Source organism: Ipomoea nil, unplaced genomic scaffold, assembly GCF_001879475.1.
Source record: "Ipomoea nil cultivar Tokyo-kokei standard unplaced genomic scaffold, Asagao_1.1 scaffold1026, whole genome shotgun sequence".
Lineage (NCBI taxonomy): Eukaryota > Viridiplantae > Streptophyta > Magnoliopsida > Solanales > Convolvulaceae > Ipomoea > Ipomoea nil.
This window is the reverse complement of record NW_017617454.1, coordinates 3,480,690-3,504,598: the sequence shown is the minus strand read 5'-3', so window position 1 is coordinate 3,504,598 and position 23,909 is coordinate 3,480,690. Positions and strand designations below refer to the sequence as shown.

At 33.9% G+C, this 23,909-nt stretch overlaps 3 protein-coding genes and 1 long non-coding RNA gene across 8 annotated transcripts in view; 2 read left to right on the top strand and 2 right to left on the bottom strand.

The window, feature by feature from the left end:
• Positions 1 to 150: 150 nt before the first annotated feature.
• Positions 151 to 8,261, bottom strand: LOC109180158 (potassium channel SKOR-like). 2 transcript variants are annotated; one of them, XM_019329631.1, is made up of 13 exons: positions 7,714 to 8,261; positions 4,903 to 5,127; positions 4,716 to 4,779; positions 4,270 to 4,609; positions 3,133 to 3,428; positions 2,902 to 2,982; positions 2,425 to 2,523; positions 1,865 to 2,086; positions 1,516 to 1,704; positions 1,342 to 1,417; positions 953 to 1,247; positions 614 to 735; positions 151 to 505 (listed from the first exon to the last, which is right to left on the bottom strand). In XM_019329631.1, the coding sequence occupies exons 1-13, from the start codon at positions 7,968 to 7,970 to the stop codon at positions 258 to 260; spliced, it is 2,514 nt and encodes an 837-aa protein (XP_019185176.1). In that variant the 5' UTR covers positions 7,971 to 8,261; the 3' UTR covers positions 151 to 257. The 2 variants fall into 2 exon arrangements, with proteins under 2 accessions (XP_019185176.1, XP_019185177.1); XM_019329632.1 differs by having other exon boundaries at positions 4,716 to 4,743; positions 5,006 to 5,127; positions 7,714 to 7,801.
• Positions 8,262 to 10,930: 2,669 nt separating this feature from the next.
• On the bottom strand, positions 10,931 to 16,042 carry LOC109180382 (zinc finger protein 830). 4 transcript variants are annotated; one of them, XR_002054060.1, is made up of 10 exons: positions 15,829 to 16,041; positions 15,604 to 15,712; positions 14,106 to 14,205; positions 13,567 to 13,780; positions 12,938 to 13,172; positions 12,297 to 12,372; positions 12,146 to 12,192; positions 11,837 to 12,040; positions 11,424 to 11,726; positions 10,931 to 11,144 (listed from the first exon to the last, which is right to left on the bottom strand). XR_002054060.1 is itself a non-coding variant. In XM_019329910.1 (10 exons), exons 2-8 carry the CDS (start codon positions 15,678 to 15,680, stop codon positions 11,860 to 11,862), a joined length of 930 nt encoding a protein of 309 aa, XP_019185455.1. In that variant the 5' UTR covers positions 15,681 to 15,712; positions 15,829 to 16,042; the 3' UTR covers positions 11,236 to 11,611; positions 11,701 to 11,726; positions 11,837 to 11,859. The 4 variants fall into 4 exon arrangements, 3 of the variants coding, with proteins under 3 accessions (XP_019185455.1, XP_019185454.1, XP_019185456.1); XM_019329910.1 differs by lacking the exon at positions 10,931 to 11,144 and having other exon boundaries at positions 11,236 to 11,611; positions 11,701 to 11,726; positions 15,829 to 16,042; XM_019329909.1 differs by lacking the exon at positions 10,931 to 11,144 and having other exon boundaries at positions 11,236 to 11,726.
• LOC109180379 (aspartic proteinase PCS1-like) overlaps positions 11,880 to 23,909 on the top strand; it is a 19,032-nt gene continuing 7,002 nt past the window's right edge. Inside the window, exon 1 of the mRNA XM_019329907.1 lies at positions 11,880 to 11,887. The gene's annotated coding sequence lies outside the window, so the exon portion shown is untranslated. The remainder of the gene's footprint in view (positions 11,888 to 23,909) is intronic.
• The window catches only part of LOC109180386, a 26,804-nt gene continuing 24,118 nt past the window's right edge, over positions 21,224 to 23,909 (top strand). The window contains exon 1 of the long non-coding RNA XR_002054070.1: positions 21,224 to 21,255. This is a non-coding gene — a long non-coding RNA (uncharacterized LOC109180386). The remainder of the gene's footprint in view (positions 21,256 to 23,909) is intronic.

The window sequence follows — 23,909 nt, the reverse complement described above, 5'->3', positions numbered from 1 at the left end:
AAGAGAAATACCAATCCAAGCCAACAATACAAATGCAAAAACTATTGAAAAGCATATATAAAATCAAACATGTATAAAACTATATTATTGATATAAACTTGTGAATATTAACCAAAAAAGAATAAGTTTCCCCCTCTGGCAACTAGGAACTATGAGGTCTAACCATTTTTGTTTATTTGCACTCAATGTGTACGTGTAACAACATAATAGCTTACATGCTAAGGATAACCTATTTACAGGGACGGGGGAATGAAATTTCATTGTGTTTCAGTGGTGATCAAATACAGCTTTTGTCCATCAGAAATCATATCTGTATCTAGAATTTTACCTCCATCTTCTGTTAGTATACATGAGGCAGAAGTAAGTTGAAGCTGCGTTGATGCTATTTCTACCAGCTCTTTAATACTCTGCGGAACCCAAAGTACAACTCCATGCTTTCTCATAGCATCCTTTGGCTCCCATGGGTGAAAAGGAAATACTGTGCATTTTCTTCGGTGTGTTTTTTCTAATCACAAGTGAAAATGAAAAACAAATATAATTGACCGTCATTAATATTTTGAATTTAATCTTGACTTTTTTCTTTTCATAATTAACTTATATTGATAAGAAATACCTGCACTATCTTCATAGTATCCAGGAAATTCAGAGAGTTTAGCAGATGTTGCTTCTTCCAGAAGGTCAATCAGCTGCTTGTTCCCGCTTGTTCTTGCTCCATCAACTGGAGTATTTCCCCATCTGCAACGTAACGTAACCACCAAATAATACATATTACATATAATATAATGTTTGAACTCAAGGCAAAGCTACAGCTTAGCTTCCTCAAGCATGCATGCATGCATCATCCTAATTATGGCAAAATTTTCAAAGAGTATATATAATATAATACTGATGTGGAGATCAGATGTAATTTGAGTGTGGAATTATATTGAAGAATGAATTGAATGGCACCTACCTGTCCTTTGAGAAAACAGAAGCACCAGCTCCTAGAAGCAGCTTTGCCATTGAATATAAACCCTGAGAAGCAGCTACATGAAGAGGCGTCCGGTGATCATAGTCTTTGGAGTTTGGATCAACACCATAGGATAATAGCCTTCGTAAAATATCAGAATCCCCCCTAACAACAATCTCACATAAGAAGCTACCCGCATTCTCAATCTTCAAACTCGCACCTTCTTTAACAAGCACTGAAGCAACACGGTCATGTCCATTCTTGATGGCTTCAAGTAAAGGTGTATTCCCAAAGTTATCTGTTCATGAAATATTACATACTGTAAATTCTTCGGTGTAATACAAAACCAAGCTTCCTCCAATTGAACCACAGTTAACACTCAAGAAATGTACCTGGTGCATTAAGATCAACACCTTGTTGGATAAGGTAAAGAGCAATAGCTTCATACCCTGTAGATGCAGCAAGATGCTGGGAAAACCATCTTATTAAGTGAAATAGCTCATTTCAATAATCTGTTTAGGAAAAACTTCAATCTTATTCTTATAATGTGTTGGCTAAACTCATACCAGGGGGGATCTTCCATCATAATCTTTGTTGTTGGGGTCAGCTCCAGCTCTAATGAGACTTTTAAGCTGATGCAGATCACCATGAAAAGCTGTGTTATTGACTTTCAAAGCAAGTTCCGCCTCTTGCTTCCCAATATGAAATGAGACATCAGATTCCAATTGTTTAATGCGAGTATTAGACTCCTTTCCCTGAGATCCAAATGTCTTTTAGGTACTGGATGTTTGCAGCATAAGTTCATAAATGAAAAATAGCGAACAGATACTTAGAACTAAGTTGCCAAATATTTGTAAGTACTGCTGGTTGAATTGTGCAACTGAACAAAAGATCAAAAGCAGGTAACAACATTACCTCTAACAAGTTATTCAAGATTCTTCTGCCATCATGAAAAAAAATGTCAAGAATATTGGAGAATGACTGTTTATCAATCCGTAAGAGTCTGCATAGTTCACGAACACGAACTGTATATGGTTGGGGGATGTTGCAAAGAATGGAAACTTCACCAAATGAGCTATTGGGCTCTAGACTGGCCACTGTCTCTTCTGATCCATCTTTCTCAATGCCAACTTCCTCCTGTATTAAAAATTACAATTTTTATTACCTAACCACTCTAAGAAGTTTGAATCGTGAGTCATATAGAGAACCAAAAGATGACAAGTTTAACCAGTACCCAAAGCATTTTAGTCAAATAGAGACAGACAAATTTTTATGTTATCCCCTGTAAGGACTTTTTCAACACAAAGAAAAAACCTCAAAGCCACTATCAATATCCAAACACTAAAAACTGTGTACTATTACAGGATAAACAGTTATGGTACTAGTAAAAAGAATCATAATACACAGTACACTAGAAAGAAGAAGATAATAATGTAGAGTGGGTGTTAAGAGACATAGAGGGTGAAGCATTTTACCAACAAACCATGGCAGACGAAATAAAGTTGGTCTATTACGTTTCCCTGTTCCATAATCACTTCTCCTGGAAGGAAAAATTCTTCATGGACTTTAATTGCCTATATAACAAAAATAACAATTTCAATGTAAATCTTTGTCTTAAAAGTACTGTAACAATTTCATTATGGACGTAATAATTATATAGTTCATGCCAAACACAACTGCACAAGTAACATCTCATTCTTCTTGTTCTGTTTGGTTCATGCAATTTAGAGTTTAAACTAGCTAAGGAAATAGAGAAGACAACAAAAGAATGGATAGAAAATGCTTATGCTGTAGCAAGTAAAACAAGAGCCCAAGATTTATAAATATATCAGAAAACGATACTTTAGAAATAATAATAGTAAACAGTTATTTTAATTCAATAGTAAAGTAGTAAACTGAATGTCTGAATTCAAAATGGAATAATTTTTTTTAATAAAGAATAAATGACTTACAATCTGATTGATTAACTCTGAGGAGCACCCTTTCAAAAGAGGGATATTTTCAATATAAGACTGGTATAGAGACTGTGAAATCTGCAGAAGTGATAAATATCCATTATACAATACTGATGGTGGATGTGAGCATAATCTGTGAAAGAATGATATATTGACTAGGAACTTCCATGCCAATAAGAGCAAAGAAATAACAAACAAGTTACATGAAGATTGTTTCTATCTCATTACCTTGGCACGTATGGAGACAGGGATATCCTGGAGAACAGCTGCATCAGTGTAACTACTTTCATACTGTAAACGCAAGTGACTTTTAATTTGACTACGGATATCCCTTCCAAGTTTGTTTCTGTTCACAAACTTTATTAGATCTGTCATCTTATCCCTGTATCTTACAGTCTTTGATCCTTTTACAATTAGTGCCGTCATATTACCAATAAGATAGGCACCAAGAACCATGTCAAAGGAGACATAAATCATGACAAATATCATTTCTCTAAGATTGACTGCATGTATGTCTCCATATCCTGCAAACACCCCCCAAAAATGGTATCATCAATTACATGTAACTAGATAATTAAAGCATGACTGATATCTTACATTATAATAGTAAGATTGAGCACATCTTCCTTCCCCCTTCCCCAACCCGAAGGATGTGGAGCCTCATTTATAGAGTTCAACCTTCTCTATTATACACATCAAACTACAAGAGAAAAACAAAGTTCTGCTTGTGCACTTTTCCCTTCTTTTTTTTTAATGACAAACAACCTAATTCCACCACTTGGAACTGTTTGGTGTTGAGTTGAACCAACCAGTAAAAATGGTAAGTATTGTGACTCAATGGACCTCAGCCCAAAGAGTCTTACTCTGAGGGAAAATCACTGTGATGATGGAAAGAGGGAAAATGGAAGGAGAGAGTAGAGGTTGACAATTGACATGGAAACACACAAGAGAAAAACCATGAGCTTTGACTCTTTGAGGAATGCCAACCACAGTTCATGAGTTACAAGTCCATGTCAGTGCTCAACTTCCTACAGATCGGATATCCAGAACAATTTTTAGAGTTCGCTTATCCATAGAATATAAGTTCTCATCCGAATGAGGAATGAAAATAACAATATAAAGTCTAAAGATCCTCAAAATGGGCATGTGTTCCAAGAGACATACTAATCCACCAACTACGCTAGCCATGTGCCTGTTGATACATGATGTGATTTCTGAGGTATATGGTTAAAGCCTTTACACAGGACACATCAAGTGATGATAAAAAAAATAAAAAAATCCTCTTATTAACAGTTTGCATTATATTAAGAAAGAGCATTTGCAAAGAAATTGAAGTATGTTAAGGTTTTGAGATAAATGGATTACCAACTGTTGCCATGGTGACAACGGCAAAGTACATAGAAGTTGTGTAGCGTTTCCAGATGTCAATCTCTCTGAAGTTTGAGTAGCTAAAGTCACCCAATTTCAAACTCCCAATCCATGTGTAGCCTTCTCTGTCTTCAGGCAGAGTAGTGGCCAAGTAGTAAAAGATGCAGGCTGCTGTATGGGTGCAATAGATTTCTACTGCAATGAGTTTTACTATCCTTGTAAACAGATAATTGATCCGAATATCTTTTTCTAGCTTCTGGAAGAAATTATCGACTATGCGCACCCGGCTCAACCGAATCCAAAGAAGATACCTCAATTCCTCTTTCCTTCCTGAAGCCTGATAATTAATATATAATTCAAACGTGATGAACATTTTAATGTTACAGTTTAAACAGAAAAATGTGGCTAGAGACGTATATGTATTGTGGAACAAGGGATAATACCTTATAGATGATATCCCAAGGCATGCAACTGAGAAGATCAATGATAAAATAAGACTTCAGATACCTACAACACTCAAAAACATAAAAATGCTTAATTGATCTTGGTTGGTTTAATTAGTTTAGCTAGCTTGTGCAATATATATTGCAGGAGGGAATTGAAATTGCACGAAAATGAGGACTGACGTACCGGAGGGCGATAGGTGTACGCTTGAAGACCATCCGATACGTTTGACTATCTCTATATGCAACAAAAAAATGCAAGATAATGTCAACCAGGAAAGCTATCTGACCGCAAATGTCCAAGAATAAGAGCTTCCTCGGCAATCCTCTGAAGAACCCAAACTCCATTGGTGTAAAGAATGACGAGTACATTGCCCACACTAGGATGAACTTCTCCCATGCTCGACGAAACCTATTACAATTTATTTCAAGTGTGTCATCTCTTGCACTTCACTACATGCATCTTCCATTTTGCGGGAAAGGTAGGTCTTAGGAGTTAGTAATATAAATACTTGTGGAGTAAATAATTGAAATATCATTCCCGGACTATAAATTTGATAAATTAAGAATAGGAAAATTTGCATTTTTAGTTCCTAAAATATAGGATAATTGTAGGGCTTATTCATGGCCCCTAAGCTATAATTGACGTTGCAAATTCATATTTTTTTAACAAAATATGATGGACGAAATTTGCAACGCCAATTATAGCTTAGGGACAAGAAATGGGCATGACTTGTTAGGAAAAAAAAAAAAAAGATGAAGTTTACAACGTTGATTATAATTTAGAAACAATAAGTGAGCACGACAATCCTACGATTACCTTAAAATAACTTAGAAACAAAAGTGCATTTCTTCTTTAAAGAAATTATTAGATTAGATAAAATTAAAAGTTGAGAATAAAAAAAAACATTATAATGAATAGCCAATAGATAATTCTCATCTAGAGTCAAACTTAAAATTTTATACAATAGTTATCAAATTAATTATCAATCAACTTGGCTGAGATGGCTCCTACCATTCAAAAATATAATTATATCTTCGGCTCTATGCAGATATAAAGAAGAAATTAAAAACTTATGAAATGTTATCTCCTCATACATAGGGGTGGCCGGACTTGTAGTTCTTGTCATTTACTCATTTAATGCATGCAACTAAAAGAAAATGATGGTCTATTAATAGCTCGTATCAAATCCTATTAACTTTTCAATTATAATTGTTAATTTGTTATCAATATTAGACATTTATACATTGGCCTTAACCTTTACAGAGAGTGATCAACTGCATGCTAACAACGACCCGCAGTAGATATAGTAGTAGTTAGTCACCGACGAGCAACGGGACCAGGTTAATGAAATTTAAAAAGGAAAATGATAGATGTATTTCAATTCATGAAGTATAACTCCCATTATGTGTAAAAAAATTATTTAGTAAAGAAAAGTGAATAATGTAGCGGTAATTCCTACGAATATGCTAGATATTCGGGTCAAATCGTATAAAGATCCTTTCTCAGTTTGCTTGTTGATTTAAGTAATAATGCTCGGGTTACTTAACTGCGCGTTAGAGGGTCTCAACCTTAGGATGCAAAGATATTCAATGCCAAAAAGCCCCTCCTCACAATAAGGAGCTGGGGAACACATGCCGGAAGCTCGGCATGTGGGACACTATGGCTCATGCAGAGAGACAAACAGAAGGCCTTTGTTGATTCTTACGTATGTCCGAAGATTCCTGACGCCTTTGCTTTTTACCTTTGTTTTGCTAGGCTAGAAGAGTTGTTACCTAATCTCCTAAGTGGCCGGGGTCGGGCTTCCCAAGTCGTCATGACCCAAGATGATTGGGAAGGTTTCAAGATCTAGGAAATATGGCTACTAACCAAGCCCTAGTCGGTTCTCTGCAAGGTGGTCAGGCCACGTGGTTCCTAGTCGGCCCGAGTTGGAAATGATTCCTCTCGACATCGAAATCCGATACTGATCCAACTAGGTTACAGTACAAGGTAGAGCTGGGTATATTCCTATAAGTGAATAAATAAAAATAATGATTCTCTTTATTTGTTTTTTAATTAATCATACCATGACACTTCACCAGAGAGTAAAAAATTAAGTAAAAAAATAGAAATAAATGTAGTATTAAACTAACATTATCCGAGTCAATTTACCCATTTTGTAAGATGATGTGGCATTTGTCACATCATTTATATATATATTTTTTTGTTAATAGGATTTGCAAATTTGAATTTGCTACAAATTTGTAAATCCTGTACAAAAGCTGCCGCGTCGTAGCTTTGCGGCAGCTTTTGTACTTCTCTTATAAAAAAAAATTGTTTTTTTAGTTTTTAGTTTTTAATATTTAAATGTAATTAATATAAATTAATAATATTATTTTAATATATTGAGATCTACTTTTAAAAGTTAATTGAATTTGTAGATTGTAGTGTGAATAGTAAAGATTTACAAATTAAATAATGTGAATGTGAAATTTATTTTTTCTAGACTAAGAAAGATTTGTAGAGATAAGATAGCCTTCTTCATTTAAAATATCATGAAATTGTCAAATTTGTGAAAGCGCTCTAGGCCCAGCTGTTACCTGCCTATGAAGCCGTTGGCGGGAATCACGCTCAACATCAGTCCTGACTTATGGCTCAAAAATGATTTCAGTTATCAATAATAAAAAATTTTACTGGATACACCAAATCTTCACGTGTCAAGCAGCAAGTGAGTAATCATTATCCATCTAATAAAGTAAAAATGCTGAATAACTCATTTAATTTCACGATAACTTGTTTTAGAATCTAAAGCAATACATTGTATTACCTAACAATATAATTTTATAATTTTTCACTTTATTATCTAACCATATAGTTTTATAATTTTTCATCATATTGTATTTAGTACTGGATTGGTTGCGAAGCAATACTGGTGCATTTGATGATAAGATCAAAGATGATCTAGTTGAGATTGCAATACAAATAATCACCGGGGGAGAAATGTATGCATGTACTGACCTGTTATCGGGAAGAATGACGCGACCACGCGAGAGATCTCTCAAGCCGTCGATGAATGTCTGTCGGCTAGACGTCCGGCGAGTCGACGCCAGTCCTACCGCGTTCCGGATCAAATTGAATCGGCTCCCTCTCGACGACGATTCATACTCCACTCCATTATCTCTCAACTCATCATCATCCGCCGCATACTCCTCGATTCCATTACCACCGTTAATCTCCGCCGGCGCCTGCCCTACACCTGATCTCTTAGTCATCATCCGCCGATCCACACCTCCCGCCGACGATCGAAAATGCCGGAATCAATTTAAACTTGGCCCGCGTAACCGACGGAGACGGTACTGCTGCTTCAGTGCATTGATGAGCATTCGAAATATAAAGAGTGTGTGTATATAATATATGTTTGGTAAATTAAAGCTGGAAAGTTGCTGTGTGCATTGAAGTTTGAATTTGTGAAGGGAGATTTGAAAACTAGTGGAAGATCTAGGAAATCTGTTGGCTAGGATCTAGAGAGAGAAGGAGAAGGAAGGAGGAAAATGGACATTGTTCAACTCTTTGTGGATAGTTAACTATTTATACCCCAAGGTTAAGGGACAATTTTAGATTTTACTGTTGACTTGATAATTATTGACTTTTTAATCATGGTCAGTCACTCACAAGGTGGGATAAAATTCCTATGCACATTCTCAGATCATGACCACGAGTTTTCCTGGTCACTCAAAACTTTTTAAATTCTGTAAAATATAAAAAAGAGCGAAATATCCTCGTATTTAAGGGCATTTCAACGATTTTGTTGACAGGGGATTGAAAATGGTCATGCCACAATAATATTACGATCCAAGGGGGGTTTTCTGGAAACAAAAAAAAAAAAAAGATTAAAAGTAAACTGTCACTATAAATCTATGACAAAAAATAGAATTAACTCATATTGTAATATTTATTTATATATGAAATTGTGATATTATTTAGAGTAAAAATGATTGTTACTAATGATAAATATTTTAATATTGTAATATTTATGATTGAAATTGTGATATATATGTATAAAATATGTTTCTAATGTAAATATTGTACCCCGTAATACTTATATATAAAATGTTATTTAAGAAATAAATTGTATGGATCGGAGTGATACTTATTATATAAAATTTAATATCAATTTGAATTAAAAATAAATCATTACTTATGATTTGTAGTACTTATATGTGAAATTGTGATACTATTTATGATAAAATTGATTGTTACTAATGATAAATATTGTAATATTTATAACTGAAATTGTGATACTTATACACTCAGTTATCTACAACCCGACAATCCGTCTCACGGATAAGGATCTGTGAATCGATCTCACACCGATTTTTGTTATAATAAATAATTTAATATATAATTGAATAAGTTTTTAATTACTGTCATGATAAGATTAAGGACCAACATGGTAAAAAATCCATGACGGTAACAACCAAGTTGCGATTAACAAAGTTTTTAATTACTGTCATGATAAGATAATCAAAGCATGCGATCAAATAAGCACCGGGAATTAAGATAAGCTAAACATGCGTGCGTTTGAATTAATAACGTGTGTCTTCACGCAACTAATCAACATAGAACAACGAGGTAATTACTAATTAGACGATCTTGACGACGTCATGCCGCTGCCATTTTCATATGGATATTTTACAGTTGTCACCAAGAAAAATTGCTAATTTTATGGGGGTCGTTGACCTTAAGCTTCCATTTGCATCTATGATAATGATTGTTTAGTGAGTTAATTAATAGACAGTGCGTACGTTTAACGTGCCGCAAATATTTTAATAAGTTGCGGTTTATGTAGCCGGACAGGTTTGAACTAGGACGGAGTTTAACGTTGGCAGATTTCTGTCGCCGCACGTACTGCTTATGCGGCTGAAAGGTAAAGGGACGATCAGAAATGAAAGGTTGACTTTTTAGCTCCGAATGGTTAACGATTTACATTTAAAAAAAAAAAAAAAAAAAGTTAGCGATAGATTTACATTAGTACGTCTCTAATCCTATTTACTTGGGTGTCACTACAAATATTAAAATCTTAAAATAATATTAAAAAAATGGTACGAGCCCAGGATATCGATCAAGTTTCAAGTAGTTTAAAATTAGTTATTGATGAGATGAACATACATGATACACCCAGTCGGACTAGGCAATGGAAGATATATGGAGTTGGCGGGTAGGCCGAGTACGGAAGGTAAAGTACCAGTTGGAGTATTATCTAGTCGGTCAAGTGACTGTGGGTAGCTAGGTTGGCGAAGACAGGAAAGCAGGCAGTCGGTTGGGCAGGATGATGGAACCGATCAGTCGTATTGCAGGATGCTTGACGGAGGCAGGCGGGAGGAAGGACAGTCGGTCTAGCCAATCAGGTAGCCGGGCGGGACTTGCAGGCAGCCAGCCGGGTAGCCGGATGAAACCTATGAGCAGTCGGTAAGACGGTCGAGGTAGTCAGTTGGGGGACTAGACGGGAGATACAGGCACATACATGGCAGCCGATACGCCAACCCGCTCTAAAACAATTGTTTCATCTTTTCGTTTCATGAAATAGTTCTATCGTCTCAAGATACAACTTAATTGGTCAACTAATTCAAAATAAGTTGAGAAGTTTATGAATTTGATTACTTAAAAATTTATTGGCTAATTGAGATACCTCATGCGATTTATTTGCTTCATTAATTTTTAGAACAAAAACTATGAGGGATTCTTAAGTTTAGATTTAGAGTTATGAAATAGTCAAATGTTTCTTACCAACATGGCCACTGACTTGCGACTTGAGAGCCAAACTGAATTGCTAGTAGTTAATTAGTCCCAATACTGACAAAAAGCACTGGCAGTTCGTTGTTTTGTATTTCCATACATTAGTTTCCGTTTTTTACTGGTAAAAATAGAAAGTCACAACTTTTCAAGGAATGATAACATTTGAAAATTTTCACTAAAGAGAAAATATCTATAAGTGAGGGTTCTTATGGGCTTCTTTTCCCCCATCATATTTTCTTCTCTTCTTTTTTCTCATATTTGTTCACGAGTTAGTATTGTTACGGTAACTCATTTCTGTTGTTTGTTATGTTTGCGGATAATAAGATTTTTTTTGGCGTAAAATGCAAAAACAAACAATGGAATAGATCTATTGTTAAAGTCTCAACAAATGAATCTGGATGGAGTTTGCTTATTAAATATTTTGTCTACATGACCCGAATTAACTCAATGCATCTTGTGTTCAATGATTATAAATATTTCCATAATTTCAAGCAACAGAAAAACACAACAATAATAATGAGATTCACATTTCCCATTATGGCTGCTAACAGTTTTACCCAATTTTTAAAATACATCTCCAGCTAACCACGACAACTTTGATCAATTGGTAAATTCAAATGACGATAGAGTTTGAAGAAGCCTAAAGCATCTTACTGGCAAAAGAAACATATAAAATCTTTGTTAATTTATCAAGAGATTAACTGAACTTTGGATGACAAGGCAATGACTCATTTTTGTTCCTCGTTTCAATAGACATCATGGAAATAATAAACAATGAACATCTGCATCACTTAAGAATGGGTAAAACAAAATAAAGTATTCAACACAAACAATAATTAATAGACATGTTTACTTTTTGATTCTTATATGACGCTTGAGACCCCAAAATAAGTAATTGTTTTTACAGTAACTTAAGAGCGGAGCAGCCTTACCTTAAGACCGGTTGGAGAATAACAGATAGCATAAAAGAAGCTTTGATTGTGCAAACATATATGTATCAGCTAAATATCCCAAAATTGCCATATTGATAGATGAGCATGTGTTGTGTTATGTCTCTCGTATTTGATTCTTTGAGGCTTACAGAGGTTGAACTTTGCCATGTTGACAATAAAACAGCTTCTGCATGTGTTAGAATTTGCATTACGTAACAACAAAGCTATGAGAATTCGCAGTTCATGTTTGGAGACACAAGCATCTAAATTCCTACCAAATAATGGTTCAGTCAACTTTCAGATCTGCAACAGGAAGACAATGATTCAGCTTAAAACAATGTGTCAGATTCTCAGATCTTACAAACAAACTATTACTACTACAGCAAGGAAGAACCAGGGAGGTAGAGCATTACCGAAAAACAAAAGCATGAGAATTTCACAGATGTTTAGCTCTCCAATCAACTGTTAAATTTTCATCACTGTCAGCATCACTTGATGACTCTTCATCGCTAGACTCCTTGTTAGTGATCTTAGTATCTTTGCCACGAATGGTAGACTTGGCAGCCTTAAGTTCAATCTTTCTCTTCTTCCACCTCTCCACTCTTTCCTTACAGGCCCTGAAGTCATGAGAAGGAAAATGTTAGGTAAAATGCCATACAGAAATTAACAGAAGCTTAACATAACAAAGCATTAACTTGTTATTACCACACCGAAAGCTTTACCTTTGTTCCACAGTCTCAGCCTCTTCAATCGTATCAGCTGCATCATACTGCAAGATAGAGCACCTTAAAGGTTAATAAATCAAGTTTGATGGATGACAGAAATCATATGAAACAGGAATGATAATTCAGCAAAAATGTTTAGAAATTTGACCTCCTCTTCCTCTAAACGTTTGTCAACCTCCTGTAAGTCCTCCTGGATCAACTTCTCAAATTCCTTATACTCATCCCTGTCCACAATTTTACATACAGTCAACATCATACTTTCTTGCATCTGGATGACTATGATTGCAGTCACCAACAATTGCCAATAGAAATAGTGAGAACATAGAAGACCATATGGCTAGACAATCTATTTGCCGTTCAATTGACTTGACAGTATATCAAGTTGATCAAAATAGCAGTATGGCACAATCTACTGCAGAAATAGCATGTCCAAGAACCCTTTATACAATGGCTGCTAGGCAGACCTTGTTCAGGAAGTTCATAACAGATGAATAGAAGACTACAAAAATATAGAATTGCCAATTCCATACAAGATAGCACAATGGTTTCATTTGAGGTTTGAGAGGGTGGCGGGTGCCACCACCCCTCCTCCCCTCCTTTCCCCCTCCCCCACACCCCTACCCAAAAAGAAAAGCTTAATGAACTTCTGGCTGTCTAAAGTGGGCATTCCCACATTTTATGGGGTATTACAGTATCTCATTCTATCAGTAATCCATATCCAAGTGTATGTACTCTAGAGGGAGAGTAAGAACACAATCAAGATACAAGGACAAACAACTTAAAGCTTACTTGACATCAGGTTTGACTGGTGTAATGCCACGTGCACGCAAATCAGCATCTTTATTATCGTAAAATCCTTCAGGAAGAATTCCTTTGGCCTTCCTAGCTTCTGAACCAAGACTCTGTTTTGCTAGTTGTTCCCTGGATGGCCCCAATTCAGAAATCTTTGAGTCAACATTTTCATTTGCTATGTCCACTTTGCTCCTTGATATAGGTGGCTGCAATTCTTCAGTTTGAGCATTGACTGCAGTATGTTTGCAAGAGTCATGACCTCTCAACTCAATCAGATGAGATGCTCCAACAATATATTACTTGAGTTATTTAAGTCCTTAGTGTGCAGTAAAAAGAATGCTCAGAAATAAGATATACCAGAAACTTGATGTATGCATAAAGCATGTCCACTAAATGGAGTAAAAGTTGTCAGAGGTAAATTTACACATTCCTTTTACTCTCTTGGCTGCTAAAAAATGGCATGTCCTACAGACTTAAAATCCTAAGATACCTAAATGGCTAAACCTTGTAAATCAGTACAATTTGCAAAAGGAACAATTTATTCTTTCTCTTCATTGTATACATCCTAATGAAGGGTCTAAACTATTACTCTGTTTTAGGCCAGATTCCAGCAATAAAAGTCTTACCACTTTTCTGTTTCTTTGTTTCTTTACTATCAAAGAAGTTGGGAGGAAGAGAAGATGATTGTCGACGTTTAGACAATCCTGCAGGTTCAGCTTCTTTATTATGCAACTCTTCATGATTCTCAGGCTCAGGCCTAGTTAAATCTTTAGAAAGCCCAGGCTTCAGATTCTTGGTTTGCTTTAGTGCAGCAGCATTGGCTTTGAGATTATTGATTGCCTGTGCAAGCATAAGCATGGAAATCAAAATGAAAAGCAAACAACATGACGTAAAAAATAAAAGCAATGCATTAAAACTATTTCTGGAAGACCAGAACAATAAAGGGATGCATGTCAAGCTCAGTGAATAAAAGGATGATGTCTAGCTCATTAAATAACCGATTATGATAAATTGGGTTTTGCTTATTTTTCCTTTTTTTTTTTTATTCCTGAAATATCGTTTATTGAAACAGCAAACCTAGAATAGTATCCTGTTGAGTAGAGTACATTTTCATCCCATATAGAAAGTCAGCCTAGCACTTCAAATAAATACAATAAAATCCTACCGCATTGTGTTTACGAGAAGCTTGGTGAACAGTCCAGTCTGTCTCAGATTTCAGGATAACATCACAAACTCTACAGACAGGTTGCTCAAGCTCATTATACCTGTATCCAAAAGAGAAATACTTTTTTTTATTTTTTATTTAAAATAAGTAGAAACTTCAGTCATATTTTTGAAAAATGAAATATTGCAAATCTCAATAAAGAGCTCGAATAAGGTGCACCCGAAAAAAAAATAAAAAACACAAATACATAAAGAAAAAGGAAGATACCCCCAAAAGAAGAAGGAAGAATTAGTGATTGCAGTCAGCAGTAACATAGGAGTTTGTGTACCCAGCGGAACATAAAGTCATTAGTGGGTACACAAACTAATGACTAAAATTGGAACGTATAGTCAATAACAATCGAGATAACAAACAACTGTTTGGGTACATGTAATCCAAATTTAGGTGTGCCCACTTTTACATGTTCAGATCATCAACTTAGTTAAACTAGCATTAAAAAGTACTCCATAGCTTGTTATTCTAGCAGATTACTTATTATTTATGACAACAACCCACAGCATTAGTTCCTCTAAGCTATAATCTCATATTACTGTTTTAGCCATTCTTGCTGATGCAAAACAACACATACAAAATATTGTTCAACTTATTTCAGAATGACTTATTCCTAAGCCTTTTTTTCTTTTTTGGGTGCATCGCCCAAAAAAAGAAAAGAAAAATTCTCCAAAATTCATTACTCATGGCATCACCCAAAAAGCATATCCGGCATTCACACTAGAAGACTAGAGCACTTAAGCGTCCCACCACTTCCTGTCCCATGGTGGCCAGAAGGTCCCAACACTTCATCCTCTTCTGAAAGGCATGTTGAATTTTGTTCACTCAGCCCTACCGGATTAGCAATCAACAGTCCACAATCAATGTATTTCTATTCCCAGCCAAATTTGAATTTTCCATGATTCTAGCAACTGTCATTGCTCTACCAGGAGGTTTTGGTTAACCCTTACCTTGGCCACATGGATGCCTTCACATATTCCCCAAAATTCCACCATGCAGGTATGCATCACCACACCAATATTAACCACACAGCCTGCAACCCACATTCCATTCAAGTTCCAAATCAAGCACCTGTACTTGCTCTTCCATCCACTGCTTGTACAGTATTCAACTCGAAATACCCAAGGGGTGATGGATCACAATCAATACGTGTAGACTATAGTTTGTTTATAGCTAAAATCCATATCCAGTCCCATAAGGAATCCTTCCCACTATTCATAATTTTATGTTCCAACATGCCATTGCAAAGGTGCATTCCCTAAATAAATGATTTAGGATCTATTGTCCCTCCAGCCCCAGCTATCATTTCATTGTACCAAAGGCAAGATACTCCCTACAACTTATTATTATTCCATAACTACCTACATGAATCCCCACTCACATAGTTCATCAAAGTTCACTTTTTTCCTTCACTAATTTTGTTGCACAAAACAATTTGTTTAGTTACCTTACAAGAGGACTCTCAATTCGCTTCTCTTTCCTCTGTGCTAGTTTTGCCCGAAAAAGTGCCTTCTTATCAGCCATAGCAATAGTTTTTGAAATACAGCAACTTCGTTCTGAAACCATAGTTAAATGTTATTGATATAGACAAAAAGACAAGCAAAACAGAGAAAATAACCTGCTTCGTAAATCATAATTCATATTCATATGCTCTAGTACTCAATAATCTTACTTGGCGCTGTGAATCTTTCAATGGATGTTAGGGCTCAGCTGAGCAGATTTCAGGCTATGCTCTGGAATTGAGAGCTCGCCGTGAGTCGCGACAGTGTTTCTATGGAGCTCTGCTACTGATACGATTTCTTCTTTCACCAGCTTCACAATTGATCTTCTAAGAATGAGAGGAAAAAATTGCCACGAATCATGGTGCTTCGCTGCTTCAAAAATTTCTCGGGGTTTTGGGCTGTACGATTGATGTTAGGGCCCCTTGATTTAGGCCGTGGTCATTTTGCAGGCCCAACTAAAAATAAACGATTAATTTATTGAAAATCCAAAAGATTAACAAATTATTCCACAATTAATAATTAAAAATTCTATTGTGCAATACAAGACACTCCAGGATTAATTTTCTCAAACACATATGAGCCTATGAGGACTGAGGAGCGAGGGCGAAGGTCGGAAAAAGGTGAGGGAGTGACCGCCTGACCGAAGAGTCGCGGAGGGCGTATACCGGTACTCATCACTAGCAATGTATTACACAACGCAGATTGATGTGATACCAAGAGTGTAAGATTCAACTCCCCAAGGGAACATAAAGCCTCCACGCACCTTATAAAACCTTTCCAAATGCAGAAAATGGAGACCACACTATATCACTGGACTGAATTTAAGCAAAGCTTCACCCCAGATGTCCACAATCTTTCAACCATTCACCTTCTTAATAAACTTGCTTACTCCAACCAATTCGGTCAGGCTGTTAACTTGGTAATCACAATGTTACAAGTTCAACTCCTAACAGAAACGCCCTATTGGCCTTTTTGGTTGGAGCCAGTCAACTATGAAATTTATATTACCTCCTTATGCTCCTTTGTTCACTAAGGTCACAAAGCAAGATTTACTCAATACATACCCTTGAGTAGTGGTTACGGATTTCCCTCGTCACTCAAATAAAATACTTGCTTACTACTATGATAACAGAGTTAATACCCAAAATAGTCCCTCGACAATGTCGTAATTACCAATTTGGTCCTCGACTATCATTCTTACCCAATTAAGTCCTCAACTATACAATTTTTACCCAATTTAGTCCTTTGTCAATTTGACTGTTTGTTGACTGTCAAAAGTGAAAATAAAGTTGTAATTTTACAAGTTTTCTCCTTCCTCCTCATTTAGCAGCGCCAAACCATGTAGCAATAAGCTCCGGTTGGGTTCTAAACCTGTCAGAATTGAAGTAGTGGTTATGCATCGGATAGCCCATGAATTTGATTTCCAACGATTTTTTGACGATCGAAATCTAATCGGAGTGTATTGCTGCATGGTTTGGCGCTGCTAAATGGAGATGAAGGAAAAATCTTGTAAAATTATAATTTTATCCCGACTTTTGACAGTCAACAAACAGTCAAATTAATACAGAGGACTAAAGTGGGTAAGAATTGTATAGTTGAGGACTAAATTGGGTAAAAATTGTATAGTTGAGGACTTAATTGAGTAAAAGTTACATAGTTGAGGACTTAATTGGGTAAGAATGGTAGTTGAGGACCAAATTGGTAATTATAGCATAGTCGAGGGACCATTTTGGGTATTAACTCGTGATAATATATGGGATTCAATTTGTATTCAGGAAAAAAGCAGTAAAGGAGGCAAATTATATTATGCACCGCGCGTCTTTTTTTTAAATGAAAATTAACAGTGTTTATTTCCGCCGTTTCGCACCCTTTTGCAAAAAGTAACTCTGTTATTCAGTGTCATTTTGTATACACTGCAGTTTCAGTTGAACACAACTACAGTTTCATTTCGATATAAATATAGTTTCATTCGATAAAATGTTATTTAATTTTATTTTATATACACTATAGTTTCATTAAAACACAACTACATGATTATTTTGATATAATTACAGCTTCATTGTAGAATATACATTCAAATATGTGAAATGTTATTCAGTTTCAGTTTATATACACTGCAGTTTCATTTCACTATAACTATAGTATCATTTTGATATAACTGCAGTGTCGGTTTGGATATACTGTAGTGTCAGTTGGTGTTTAATACACCAAACAAACGGACTCCGTTAACTCTAACGGCGGGCCGTTTCTTTACTTAAAGAAACGGCGTCGTTTTTTACCGCGGTGCACATGCACCACGGTCTATAATATAACGAGTGGTAAAGGATTGGCCCATTCAGATGAGTAGTCGGATTGGGCTGTATAGTTATGGCTGTTCTTAAGAGTATCAATAGTTACAGTAGCTTATAAGTGTAAGTTGTTAACAGTTTACCTTAAATGCATGTCTATTGCATTTCAACATGGATCATATTCATTTTGTATTGTGTATCTTGATTTAAAATAATGTAATTTTATTTAAATTAGCGGATTTTTAATTTTTTGTCATTCTAACAAAATTCACCTTTGCATTAGATGCATAATTGGTTAATTACAGATACATAATCTATTAATTATAAATATATTATGTCAATTAATTTTATCACTAATCTATGTGAATTGTATATAAATCTACATAAAGCTAAATGTTCATAAATTTAGTGCTTGACATGTAATCATGAATATAATATGGTCTTAATAAATCTTTGGTTGAAAATTAAAAAGTTTTTATTAGGAACTTCAAAGTGTACTGTGTTTATAAATCTATAGTTAACAACACAACATATTATGTGCATGCAGTTAATATATTATATATATGAAACTAATAAATTATGTACTTGTAGTATCAACTTTGTTTTTTATTGTGCAAAAAAAACAAAAAACAAAAAAAAAAAACAAAAAACAAAAACAAACAAAAAAAACAAAACAAACAAAAAAAACAAAACAGTGCCACAACTATAAGTAAATAAGCTTAAAGCTAAAAGTTCATAAATTGAGTGTTTGACATATAATTATATAATTATGGTATAGTTTTAAATATATATTTAATTAAAAATTAGTAAGTTTTTATTATGGACTTAAGATATTAATTTTATAAACATGTACTTAACAAGTGAAAAATCTTATAAGTGAAAAAAAAAAAAAAGTAAAATAGACACATAATTAGTGTATAGTCATGGAGTGATTCATTTTTTACAATTCAAAAATAAAAATACAATAAAATAAAAACAAAACAAATATAACGAAATTCTTAAACAAATTAAGTCTCAAATTGATTCCTCAACTATTAAAATAATACACAAAATGGTACCACAACTATTAAAATTTTAGTTTTGTCCTCAAATTTAAAACTTAGTCAAATGATAATGGGGATGTTTGGTAAATAGATGTTAGTTGATAGCGGTTAGTTGATTGGGTTATTGAGTTTGATTAGTTGATAACATTAACTAATTGTAGAAAAGTGTTTGGTAAATTAGTTGTTGGCTGATAACTGATTACATACAAAATGACTTCCTCAAAAAGCTTATTGAAAAAGCTACTTTGAGCATCTTTTTAAATTTTAACATTTTGAATCAATAAGTTATTACAAAAAGATAATTAATCAAACACTCATATTGGTTATTTAACCAAGTCAAATAGTTAATAGTGATCAAATAAACTAAAATTACATTTTATAGGTTAATTATTTTACCAAACAACACCGATATATAATAACCATATTTGGGGATCAATAATTACATTAGCTTGTAAGGTGTTTACAGTTTACTTTAAACTGTTAGCTGTTTAATTGGCTTCGTACATATACAGATGTCGTGACTTGTGTGAGTTGTGTACATTAGTGCTGCCCATATTTTATACATGAAAGTTAACACAATAAATACAAAAATTAATTGTGCATTATATTCAATGTACTGGAATTGAACTTGATAAGGCAGTTTTGGTACAAGTGGTCTAATATATTATTTTAATTTATTTTAATTTTTTTATTTTGGAATTAAAAATATTAGACAGTGCAACAAACATCCTGCAAATTGCAGACCAAAGTCATTCTAGGTAGGCAACAATATATTTATATTCACGGGTTTATAAGTTTGTTGGTATCAGACAATGTACAATGCATATGTATTTGTTTTCATTGTTAAAAAAGTTAATTAAGGTTTAACACACTTTTTGTCACATGGTTTGCAACTTAAATTAGCCAGAATAAGCCAAAGTTTACCCTTAAAAAAAGTAAATTTATTTAAAGTTATGAATTGGTGCTACGTAATTATAAGATCTTGAATTTAAAAAAAAAATTAAAAAAATTATACCAAACAACTATCAACTAATTGTTAATTTATCAAATACTTTTCTATAATCAACTAATATTATAAACTAGTTATACCCTCTAATTAACCCAATCAAGTAACAACTAACAGCCATTTACTGTTCAGGGTGGTAATCTTTTGATTTGATTCACTAACATTTCGTAATTTATTTTCTTAGCTATTTCCCTAAATATAGGAATCTCAAAGTTGGGGTTTGATTTAATTATTATTTTTAATAGACAAAGATTATTGTGATTGAAGCATTTTCTAGTGATGAAAATTTTATATAGATTGGTGTCCAATCATGACCTATAGTCAAGTGAGTGGTGTATATTAAAAGAGAAATTTATTTATTTAGTCTTATTATTTTATCGTTAAAATCGAAAGTGGATTCATACAAAAATAAAAACCTAGTAATAATATTATAATAGAATGAGTACATATATTCAATCATGTCCCCTCTAAAGCAGGCATACTTTGAGCATATAAAAATGGAGCTGTAAATAATATAATATATTTGTATTCATTTCTCATACACACTTCTACCTGCCGACTGCCAAATCTGGGTGTAATGCCACATCACCACCTGACGCAACCAATGGTTATATCCTACACTACGGCGCACATAGCAATGTGCGTCGCGCACCTCTCAAAACGACGTCGTTTTGAGGTAGTGTTGGGAGGCGCGGTAGGAAGTTGCTGAGATTATGTGTATTTGTTCACAACGTTATGTGTATTGGTTCATACAGTTATGCGTATTTTTTATACAATTATGTATATTCTTTTTATACAATTATGTACATCCGAATCAGAAAATTTGTGTGTATTATGTTAAGAGTTGATGTGTATTATGTTAAAAGTTTATGTTTATTATGTATTATGTTAGATTATGTGTATTATCTTTTAACAAGAGTATGTATATTTTGTTATATAATTATGTACATTCATGTATAACATTATGTGTATTCTAGTATAACATTATATACATTCTTGAACAGCGGGTTTTTTTTAAAGAAAAAATTACTGTCATTCACTGGGGCGGGAAATTTCAAAAAAAAAAAATAATTAAAACGACGTCGTTTCGCATCTGGGCGCATAGTGCAACGCGTGCCGTGGTGTAGGATATAAATTGCCTGACGCAACCATCAACACTACAGTTCGGTGGGTTGCAACTTGCAAAACTAGATAAATATGATTTATCTTCTCTAGGGTTTGCGACAAATTTATGAGGTTCAGAATATAAAAAGAATTTTAGTCTAATTAATCAGATTAAATTTTAGTAACTAAGATTTTAAATTTTAACATGTCAAAGAGTTATACTTTTTATTATATAAATTTGTTAGGATTAAATATTCTCAGATAGTGAGCTTACACTATAAAATATTTTAAAATTTAATCATGCCTGCTGAACTATTAAATCATCATATTTATATTCTTTGGTCCAAGTTTTTCATTATGAAGAGACATTAATGAAGAAAACATATGCATGCATTTTCACTGGACTCCAGCCGGATAGATACAAGACATGTGTCCACCATAGTATACTTGGGAAGGACCGCAGAAAAAGAAGAATTTTGCTTTATTCTCAACAACCTCATAAATATCTAGATCAGATCTATCCTACCTCCATCTTTTCTGTCATGAGAGGGGTGTGAAATAAGATAAATCACACTTTTATGTCTCAACTCTCCATTACGATTGGTGTAAATTTAACTTTTTAATTATTGATGATATATATAACCAAATATCTTATGATTTAATTATATCACTGTTTCTATTTTAAATAGAAAGTCACCGACTCACATATTCAAATTTCAGGCTACAGATACATCAGATTGTAGTCATCCAAAAAAATTATTTGCGATATAAATTTAATTTTTAAAATTTTAACAATGCAATCACAAGTAATTTTCAAAGATAACGACGGAATGATCATTAACAATGTATCCAGCAGGCGTCAAACTGTCAATGTGTTATATTCATCCTTATCTCATGTGCATAATCATAACCCTTGATTTATATTTCAGTCCGACAGTGACAATTGCGAAAAACAGGATCATTTATTTATTATTTCAAAAATTAATATAAGATTATTGTAACACAATAAAGCCAAAAAAAGATGGGTACTTCATTGTGCCATTTGGCTCAAGCTTATCCATAATTCATACTTTGTTTTAGTAAATGATAGAAGTCGTTATCTTTTTTTTTTTTTGAAAGTTACTGACTCTAATACATTGTAGTATCTGTTCATATACTTTCTCAACCTACTGAAACACAAAGAACCAATAACGTTTCCACTAAGGCTCGAACTCATAATCTTCCAAATGGAAGCCCAACCCGGGTACCATTAGACCATATAATCCTAGTGATAGAAGTCGTTATCTAAGTGTGCGCATTGAGTGAAAATCGCATTGAGTGAAAATCACCAAGACCTTAAAGAGATAAATCAGTTTAGGCAAGTCTTGACTGACTGGCTCAACTTAGAGTTCAATAGCAGCCCTCAACTAGGAGTCGAACTTGTGACCAGTGTTGCAAAATTTCCACCTAGGCACCGATTTGACCGACCGCCTACGTATTACCATAATCGGTAGTCTAGGCGGCCAACTAGGCCGCCTAAGCCTCCTAGGCGTCGACTAGGTCTCCTAGGCACCGACTAGGTAGCCTAAACGCCTAGTCGACCGATTAGCTATTGTTACCTTCTTTTTTAAATGAGTTATTTTACTCAAAAAAAATATCGTTTTGAATGAAATAACTCTAAATTGTTCAAACTCTATATGTTTTTAAAGTTAATATTTATATTTTAGTTTTAACTATTAAAGTATTAAATAGTTTATAATTATCAGGTCTTAAAAAATTTTAAAAAAATTAAATAAATTTTTAAAAAATAAAAAATACACGGACGTCTAGGCGCTAGGTGCCGTAAGAGCGCCTATAGCGATTTTTTCAACCATGCTTGTGATCAAAGATCACAAACTTACTATCTGGCAAGCTCAATTAGGTCGGAGCCCAATAATTCATACTTATGATTGAAGCTTATGTGGAAGAATGGTTCGGTTGTGTCTAATCTTAACAATGAAATCATGCTAATTTGGCTATGGTATGATTTATATATAAACGTGTTGAATCCATATGTTATTTTCAGCAAAAATTTCTTATGTAGTTATGATCGATCGGATCACTTGAGGTAGACAAAGTTCATTAACTTGTTGAAATTTGATAATTATTTATTATTTATTATTTATTTACTTTTGTTGTTAACCAACTTAAAACCAACCATATTTTAAAGTAAGTTTAAACTACTTGTAAAAAAAATAAATCCAAAATAACGATTAAAACGCTACTCAAACAAGCATTTTCTATTTTAGTATTTTAGATCAAAACGTTAAGAGAAAAAAAAAATTAATTGTTAAGCATTTATTTTAGTTGTTTGACTAGCTAATCTAAAAAATTATTTACCAATATCTTTAAGTTTATGATTTAAAGTCATATTTGTACAACATCTATTGAGTTTTAACTCGGTATATATCTATATAATTGTTATTATGACACTGTCTTATAATACCTTTTTTTTTTGGGTGAAAAATAAACTCTAAAAAACATATAAAACATTTTATTGGTCAACTAATTAATTTAGGTAGCTTTTTCTTTAATTTAAAGTTTGAATTCCCTGCCCCAATTGGTCTTATTTAGCTTTGTGCCAAACTTAAATAATATAAAATACTTCTATATTTTTCTCATCATTTTAAAATTTATAAAGCTTGTGCTGTCATCCACACCCAAATATGAATACACGATGTAGTAGGTAAGCTCGCAAATCTTTGTTGGTTCTTAATTTTATCGAGGTCTTAAAATACTAATTGGAGAGAATATTTTTTTTTTTTTTTTTTAAATTGTCAACAAGGAAATTA